General features: G+C 37.9%; 1 protein-coding gene across 1 annotated transcript in view; it reads right to left on the bottom strand.

The window, feature by feature from the left end:
• Positions 1–1537: 1537 nt before the first annotated feature.
• Positions 1538–9369, bottom strand: part of LOC107562725 (protein SSUH2 homolog) — a 16541-nt gene continuing 8709 nt past the window's right edge. Inside the window, exons 8-12 of the mRNA XM_016247425.1 lie at positions 5929–6008; positions 5561–5653; positions 5334–5439; positions 3556–3663; positions 1538–1885 (exon numbers count right to left, since the gene is read on the bottom strand). Coding sequence (XP_016102911.1) covers positions 1742–1885; positions 3556–3663; positions 5334–5439; positions 5561–5653; positions 5929–6008 — 531 coding nt within the window. The 3' untranslated portion in view covers positions 1538–1741. The remainder of the gene's footprint in view (positions 1886–3555; positions 3664–5333; positions 5440–5560; positions 5654–5928; positions 6009–9369) is intronic.

Here is a 9369-nt window from a genome sequence, read left to right as displayed (position 1 = left end):
GACGTAGTTTAGCTTCAAGTAAAACTGTAAGGAAATAAAACAACAATAGACCGTTATAATATGCACGTTTAAAGTCATTTACCCACCTGTATCTTCGTCTTTGTCATCCATAACGCACAAATTGCTGGTGATGTCTGTTTCACAATGATCTTGGTTCCAGCAGCGCTTCCCATTTATGTTTACTGAGAGCTTTTCCTCAGTTTTGAACACTAAAAACTGGACAGTAATGAAGAAACGCCCACAATAATGTTCTGGCAGCCTGGTTTAATGAAGCGCGCCTGATACAACTCACAAATGACAGAATCCTTAAAGGCACAGTTCACTCTAAAATAAAGTTCTGTTATATCTACTCGCATTCGTGTCATTGCAAACCAGCTATAACCCGCGGCACACAAAATGCAATGACGGACCGCGTCAGTCTTAATTTGCTCATAGAAAAGAAAGAAAGAAAGAAAAAAAGAAAGAAAAACATCCAATGAAAGTGGATGGAGACTCATGCTGCCATTTTGACTAACATCTCAATTTGTGTTTTGCGAAAGAAAAAAACTCGCACAGCTCTGAAACGATGAGAGTGAGTAGAATCTTAGAAAAATAGAGCTTTCTTGGTAATTTATTCATTTAGGACAGTACAGGATTAGCCACAGTGGAACAATGCATATACAAATTATTGTATAACATAAAACTAAGCAAATAATTTGTGTAATGTATTGCGATTTTTTTTGTAACACACTCTAAAAAAATGCTGGGTCAAAACAACCCCAATAGGCTGGGTTTGTCCCTTTTAAACCCAGCGCTGGGTTATATTTAACCCAGCATTTTTTAGAGTGCATGATGTCATAATTGTCTCTGTGTAACAACTATCATAATAATTATTCTTCTTGATGAGCAGACATGGTGAAATTTGAATAAAAAAAGAAAAAAACATACTATAACATATTTTACCCAAAATCAACGGGGAAAAAATAAGATTACATTTTTTTTTGCTTCCACCACAAAATAATTTAAAAAAAAAGTCAACTGTGACTTTTTATCCAAATTTTTTTACTTTTTTCTCACAATCGTGAGTTTATATCTCACAATTTCGACACTTCTCATCAGAATTACAAGTTTATTTCTCGCAATTGCAAGAAAAAAGTCAGAATTGTGAGACATGAGCTATTACGGAGCCCCGCACATGGCATGCAGGAAAACAATTGTAGGATAAATAGTTCACACGATTTATAAATCGAAAGAACGAATTAGTAAATTGTTAGCAAATCAAGTGAACGAAATAGTAATCATGTGCACGTTTTAGTACATCGATGGAACAAATTAGTAAATCGTGCGCACGATTTATTTATTTTTTCTTGCATGTCGTGTGGGGCTTCGTAAGCTATAAAAATATTAACTGCGAGAATTTTTTTTTTCAAAATTCCAAAAAGTCACAATATTTTTATCCCGTGGTGGAAACTTTAAAAATAATAATAATATTTTTAAAAAACGCGAAATAAAACATTCTGAAAGTTTAAAGTAACGTATTTTGTTTGTTTGTTTGCTTTTTCCCTTTGTTTTTGGGGTGAAATACAGATGCTCTATATGTTCTATCTAGTACATCTAGACATTCTATGTTTCATTTCGTTCAAACTGTCTTCCAGTTTCTTTGTAATAATTTTAAAGTTGTTTAACCATTAATATGAAGACGATATAACACTTTTACTTGTCTAACGGACAGTACTGGCAGCACAGGCATTATACAGCATGTTTAAAGGATGGAGCAACAGCAGCATTTGACAGGATAATCTTTGGTGTAGACTTTGTGTTCGGTTCCATATACAAAATAAATGTGAGTTTTCTCATTCCAGGCGTAATGCACTCGCGTGATGGAAATAAGCTCAATGGTTTGCCTCTGGAAAATAAAAAAACAGAGTTAAAACATGCTTTGTCTCCATATGATATAAAATGTTCTACTTCAGTTACTCTTTACATATAGCATTTCTTACTGTTTTACTATTGAGAAATGTAAATAACTACTACTGTATGAATAACTACTTCAAAGAGTTTCTCAAGAATTTATTGTGAATTTTATGTGACATGAGACTATTTTGTTGTATTTTGTTTGTTTGTTTAATATAGGTAAAGTTGTTTCGAAAAGAGCAGTGGGTGGTTTTCTCTATTTCTTGTCATCATTCGTGTCTTGTTTGTATGAATATATGGAAATATTCAGACTGCTTTTGGTCAATCACAACCTCTAATCTGGTTTCTTTTAGGGTTCCACGGGACTGAGCCAACAGGAAGCAGTCATTCATTTAATTCCCAGAAGAGTGGGAGGATGAGATGTGGCCTTAAAGAGACACGCGCAGGTTTTTGGCAGGGCTGCACGATATATCGAAATATCGCAAATGTAAATATCGCAATATGCATATCGCAAGGGCGTGCGATATCTGAATCATTTTAACAATAGGCTACTTAAATCAAAACTGCAAAAGGTCAAAGTTTTAGTTCGACGCATATAGCAGAGAATTGCTTGACGTTAAAAAGAGTTATTAAGTGCAATAAGTTGCAGAAAACAACTCTTTGCGTCTCGTCTTGCCGTCTGACTCACACCTGAAGTGCGTGCACAAGCCGCATCTCGCGCGGCGTCTCTTCAGTTCTGCCGCACACGTGCAAAGCGCACACACAGAGAGATGAGTTTCAGACGGCGTGCAAACATCGAGTTGATTCATCTTTCACATCTCCTCATGATTGAACAGACACATACACACAGAATTATGTCAATAGTACCCGTCTCGACGATCATCCTCATAAACGCAGTCATGTTTTAAATGAATGTAAACAGCTGAGAAAGAAATCGGATGTGTATCATTATACTGGATCCGTGCAGTCAGTTTTAAAGGGACAGCAGCCTATAAATACATGCTGCTGAATATGTCACTAATGTTAATCAGACAACAAAACGGCTATAACAAAGATTAATCTAAATTTAATTCATTCAGTGAATACTATGCAGTGTTATTTTACACTTAATTATTAAATTTCTGTATCTGAATACTACTGTTTATTTTATCTATGCTTGTAAATTGTGTATTTCTTTTTTTCCTTTTTCTTTTCTTTTTTTTACTGACTGTTCACTTGTCTTTAATCATGTTTGAACATTCTCAGACTATAGTTTTTGCTGTGGTACATGAAGAAATACTTAAAGTGTGTGGAAAGCAAAGTTACAATGATATAAAATTAGTGTCATTAATTTTTTTTGTTTGTATATTCACACTGATGTTAAAATTTCATTTTCTGATTTGTGACATTACTTTTTATGTAATGCTAAAACACTGCTGGTCACTTTCAGAAGTTGTAGTGATTCTTTCTTTTCCAAGAAAGAATGTGAAACAAACTGGTTATATCATTTTCATTTTAAAATATTTTAAAATATAATTGAAATTGATTTTACACACTTTAAGCAATATCGAATATTGTATTTTTTAACAAGGTATCGCATATCGCATTTTTCTTCAATATCGCACAGCCCTAGGTTTTGGTGTTTCATCAGAAGTGTTTGATTTGTTTTAACAGATGAATTACCTGTTGCAGAATATGGCAAGTGGTTGCGAACTGAGCCTGATGTTCCCTCACGCCACTTTCAGACTCAGCGTTCACAGAGCTGTCCGGAAAACTGACAACTGGATAAACCTGCAGTGATGAGTCAAAACTTCAGAGTCAGAGTCAAACAATCAGTCATAAAAGTAATTGTAATCAGTTACAGTTACCAAGATAAAATATGTAATTAAATTAGTTACTTATGAAAATGTTAAGGATTACAAAGGGGGTTACATCTGATTTTTTTCACAAACACTCCCACATACAGATTTAATTGAGTTCTTTCATAAATTGCAGTGACTGCTCTAAAATATGAAACACCACCAATGTTTCAGAAGTTTATAACATGCTTATCCGATGTTTATGTATATGCTTTATTTTTTAAGATCAGCTGTTTTTTTCTAAGGCATTGTTAGATTCCAGTGTTTCCTGTCTATGCAAAGATTTGATTTCAAAAACAATATCATAGCTATTAAACTATTTCTTGTTATGACTTTAAATATGTATTTAATGATTTTAAAGTAAGTCTGATTTTGTGGTGGCTGTGCTTCAAAGGGGACATCGGATGCCCATTTTCCACGTTGGTATGATTCTTTAGGGTGTTCTTGAAATGGTCTCAGTGGTCGTGTAAAACAACACCCTTTTTACCTTGTCAAAAACACAACTCTGTTCACAGCGACTCGTTTCCGTGCATATCTCTTTACATGCTAATGAGCTCTGCTCACCCCACCACTCTCTTTAGTGGAAGAGCAAACGCGATTCGCAAATAACCATAAAAAATAAAAAGTGTGTTGACACCAATAGCCTTGTGGGCAGCGTGCTGACATACAGCACATATTGCACTCCGGGTGTCCCATGTTCAAATCGGACCTTTCCCGATCCCGCTGAAGGTGGAAGAGAGCGCTGGTATTCATTCCAAAATCAAAATGGCTTGATAATTGAGACTGTTCAGGTTTTTGGGGGGTTAAAAAAAAAGTGAATTTTTATCATTGTAGGGTGGTTGTGTCCACACACTGCTAAGACACATTTATATGCAAATGAAGATTTTTTGCATCCAATGTCTCCTTTAAAATAATCTTAATCTTTATTCAAGTGATGAAGGATTTCGAAAGTCTGACAGTTATCAGTGTTGAGCACTTATTGTAAGTTTAACCCTGCCTGGTTTACATGTTTGAAAGTGATTAACAGTTGAAAATATTAGACATTTAGAAAAGTAATCAAAAAGTAATCAAATGTAATCAGTTACATTATTTTAATAAAGTAATTGAAAAATTACACTACTTATTACATTTTAAGTAGGGTAACTTGTAATCTGTAACCTATTACATTTCCAAAGTAACCTTCCCAACACTGACGGTATATTATCACCAAATATTGAATTCATAACTTGTGTTCTTTCAATCAGGACAGGTTTTATATTTGTTTTTGGAAATGATTGACTGTAAGCTTCAATGATCTGAGCTTATGCACCTCCACAAATTATGTTTTATTAATACTTTATTTTGAACTCTTTCTCTGGCTACACTCTCACACACTGGCCTGCATGTTTGAAATCTATGGACTGAAATAATCAGAGATTTTGTTAAAAACAGACTTTGTAGTCAAACATGGACATCTTTCAGATATAAATGCAGAGTGTAGGTGCTACACAGCAGGCCAAGTTTGTGTTTCAACAAATTAGGCTTCAATAAATGGCCTTTTTGGACTGCCTTTGAGTTCAGTATGTTTTGATAGTTCTTAAACAACGTGATATTTTTGCTCACCATTGGAGCCATATCAGTAAGAAGTTTCTCTCCACTAATTTGAACAAGAAGCTCAACCGGGAATCCCGAGCCCTTGTCAATCAGTGCCACATGAATGTTGTTCTTCCTAAGAAGATAGAATGAGTGGAGAAATAAACAGATAAATGAAAAAGTACATTAGCTTGTTTGTACACAGTGAACTTGTGAAAGTGTGTTGTGAAAATCGTTGGTAGCCATGGCCTTCTCACCATGTGATTTTAAGTTTGATAAAGCAGAGGAGCTTCCCTTGCCCTTTGCAAGTTTTGCAAGTGATTGAACCAACTCCTCCACAGGAATGACACCTGGAATACAGATCATTTAATAAGTACTATATTCTTACATTTTTTAAGAAGACCCATAAAAACCCTGCTAAACCCCCATCAACGATGCTAGGGTGTTAGCTATTTAAAAAAAAAAAATTTATAAAATTAAATGAAGCAAATGAAATAAATTAAACATTAAATTAAATTAAATAAATCAAGCTGTACAGACTTTTCTATATTAAATAAATGTTTAGGAGTTAAAAAATAAATAAATAAAGTAATTAATTAATTATTTAAAAGGGTTGACTTCATACCTAGTCATGCCAGAGCCATGACACGGACTGCAGCGATTGTAGCCAGTTCTCCCCGTGCCACCGCAGTATGAACATCGAGTCTGTAACAATAGAGTCATTATAATGAAACAATAAGACAGAAAATACAGAAGGAAGTATTAAAGGGGTCATATGATGCTTTTTTAAAGATCATTATTTTGTGTATTTGGTGTAACAGAATATGTTGACATGCTTTAATGTTCAAAAAACACATTATTTTTCAAATACTGTACATTATTGTAGGTCCTCTATGCCCCGCCTCTCTCAAACGCTTTGTTTTCTACAAAGTCCCTCCTTCCGACAAGCGCAGTCTGCTCTGATTGGCCAGCTGACCCAGTGCATTGTGATTGGCCGAACACCACAAGCACTCGTCGGAAATGTAACGCCCCTTACCATAATCGCGAGCTTCAGCTTTCAAAATAAATGTAAAGACAGAGCCCAAAAGGGGAACAGAGTCGCGTGACAGACCCCGTGATGAAGCTGGTATGTTTGCAGTACACAAGCCACGGTTAAGACAGCTGACTCCACTGTGATGTGACCCCCCCCTCTCTGTCTCTCGCGCTCTCTCTCTCTCTCTGTTGCATGCTGGGAGTCGGTGAGAGTGGTGGCGGTGGTGAGAGCTACTGTGTGAGTGGTGAGAGTTTCTAAATCTTGCTTTTTCCTACTTACTTTTTCTTTACTTTCCAGAAAATACATGGTTTAGAAAGTAATTTGTAAAATAGTTGTATATTGGTGATTGTGTGGCAGAATGGCGTCTCTTGATGAGACGCCGCCATTATCACTTCGTAATGGTTTCAGGTGCATTCCTGAGGATAATGCTACAGTGGAGGATGTTTTAATTGCAGTTGGGGATCAGATTGGTCATGAGAATATTGTATCGGCATCACGAATGAATCAGGCAAAATTTAGTTAATTGTTTAGTAGTAACTGGCCTTACTATTAAAGATGCTTTTGTGCAACTTTCACCGCTGTATACATCGACAACGAAAGTAACAGTTTCAAATATCCCGCCTTTCGTTTCCAATGGCGTTTTGCAACGTGAGTTAGCGCGTTTTGGAAAAGTTGTTAGTCCCTTTAAAACTGTTGCGCTTGGATGCAAACATCCGGCTCTGAAGCATGTTGCGTCTTTCAGATGGTACGTTTACATGGTGCTAGAATCACCCGAGAATACACTGGATATTAATTTCCGTGTGAAACACGAGGGAAGGTTATATATGGTGTATGCAACTACTGGCAGCATAAGATGTTTCGAGTGTGGAGATATCGGACACAAGCGCCTTACGTGTCCACATAAGAAAACAGGTGCGGAGAACGCGGCAGGATCAGAGGATGGGGTCGCAAATAATAGCGTTGATCTGGTTGATGCGGCCCAAGATGAGGCTGTTCCACTTGTTGAGGTGAGTGATGTTAATTCAGTTTTAGTTGATGTTAACACAGCTGCGTTACTGGCTGTTGATACTATAAATTATGTTGATGTAGCTAATGTAGGCCCAAAGAGTAGCGTAACTGATTTAGTTTCTGATGTTAATACTGTTGAAGTAGCCAGTACTAGTGGTACTAAACCGTTGGAAAGTGCAAATGATGGAAATTAAGAAAAATCTTATTTAGGTGTCTTGAATAATGAGGATGTGGAGGAGGAGCAATCTGATGATACTGAGTCACAAGTTTCTATGTGTGAAAATGATGGTAGTTCACAAGGACTCAGGCAGTTTTTTCAGGAGGTCTCAATAAAGAATCCTTGTATAGTCTGGAACAAATCAATAGTTTTCTGGATGAAACGTATGGTAGACAAATTGACATAAATGACTTCTCTGATGTAGACAAATTTGTTCAATCTGTTATGTTTTATCAGAGGACTGTTGGAGTTGAGGAACTTAGTGAAAAGAAGCGTTTTCGGCTGAAAAAGCATCTTACTACTATAAGAAAAGGTAAAGCAATGAATAGGAGAAAGAGCAAATCAAAAATATAAAATAATCATGTATTACACTACACGGTGTCTTTTCTTCGCTTTCCTATCATGATTTACTTTTTTTTTCCCAATCTTAATTTTGTTTATGGAGGTTTTGAGGATTGGCTATTTAAACATTAATGGTGGGAGGGATAGTGTAAAGCGTGCTGTAGTCTATGAAACAATTGAACAAAAAAAGCTTGATATTGTCTTTCTCCAAGAAACTCATAGTGATTTAATGAATGAAGTTGAGTGGAATTTGTGGTGGAAAGGAAATAAAATACTTAGTCATGGTACAAATTTAAGTAGAGGGGTGGGAATCTTTTTCTCTTCAACCATAAGGGTGGATATTATAAGTACAGAGGAACCAGTGAAGGGTCGTTTGTTGGTAGTTAAAGCTCAAATTCAAGGAATGCTAGTTTTTTTTATAAATATTTATGTGGGACAGTGGGACAGGAACACCTACATTTTTTAAATATACTTAATGAGAGTCTTAAAAAGTGTTCCAGTGAAGGATGTGTTGTCATTGGTGGAGACTGGAACTGCACTATAAATTTTACTATAGACCGTAATACTGAAGAACGTCTAGGTTACTTGTGTAACCCTCGTTCCCTGAAGGAGGGAACGGAGACGTTACGTCAGTCGTGACTGACGAATTGGGATCTCGCCCGAGAGCCCAATCACCTTCGAGTGTTAACTAAACAAGCCAATGACAGTTGGCGTGCATGTTTCGTCACGCGCACCCAGCCCCGCAGCGCAGGTATAAAAGGATAGCGCGTGCAAACGCACATCAGTTTTTCACTGAGGAGCCGAGACTACGTGCCCCTCGTACCCAGTTGGGACGCTACGGAAGCCACATCTGGCACATAGGAGGTATCATGTGGAATTAAACATATGGACTGGCCCAGGGCAGTACTACATATGGAAGTCCCTGCAGTAGACTCAACCCCCTGGGGTGAGATAACTACGCAGCAGAGATGGCAGCGAACGACTGCCAGGGAAAGACACGGGCTTACCGTGAGGGGAGCCGTACCGTGGAAGAATACACATGTGGGATTACCCGAAGGGGGAATCACTACACACGGGCACCTAGCCCAGCACAAGAGCTGACCTTGGGCATGTACCCGAGTGCTGAGCCTGGCGTCTGGTGCTCCGCCATGCCTGACTGCCGAGGGTGCGGGAGGAACTCCAACAGGGTTTGCTATGGGGAACTGAACTGAGGAGCAAAAAAGCGCACGTATCCGGTCCATAGAGGGGAATGGCGCAGCAAGCGTGATCGACACCGAGCGGGTCCGGTGTTACTGCCTACCTGAGGCGAGGACACGGGCTCAACGTGTTAGGCGTCGCCCAGCTGGCAGCTCTACAGATGTCTGCTATCGAGGCGCCCCGCGCCAATGCCCAAGAAGATGCCACTCCTCTCATAGAGTGAGCTCTCACTCCGAGGGGGCATGGTAAACGTTGGGCCTGGTATGCCA

Source organism: Sinocyclocheilus grahami, unplaced genomic scaffold (assembly GCF_001515645.1).
Source record: "Sinocyclocheilus grahami isolate Dianchi unplaced genomic scaffold, SAMN03320097.WGS_v1.1 scaffold835.1, whole genome shotgun sequence".
Taxonomy (NCBI): Eukaryota; Metazoa; Chordata; class Actinopteri; order Cypriniformes; family Cyprinidae; genus Sinocyclocheilus; species Sinocyclocheilus grahami.
The sequence above is the reverse complement of the archived record's forward strand: the minus strand, read 5'-3'. Positions and strand labels throughout refer to the sequence as shown.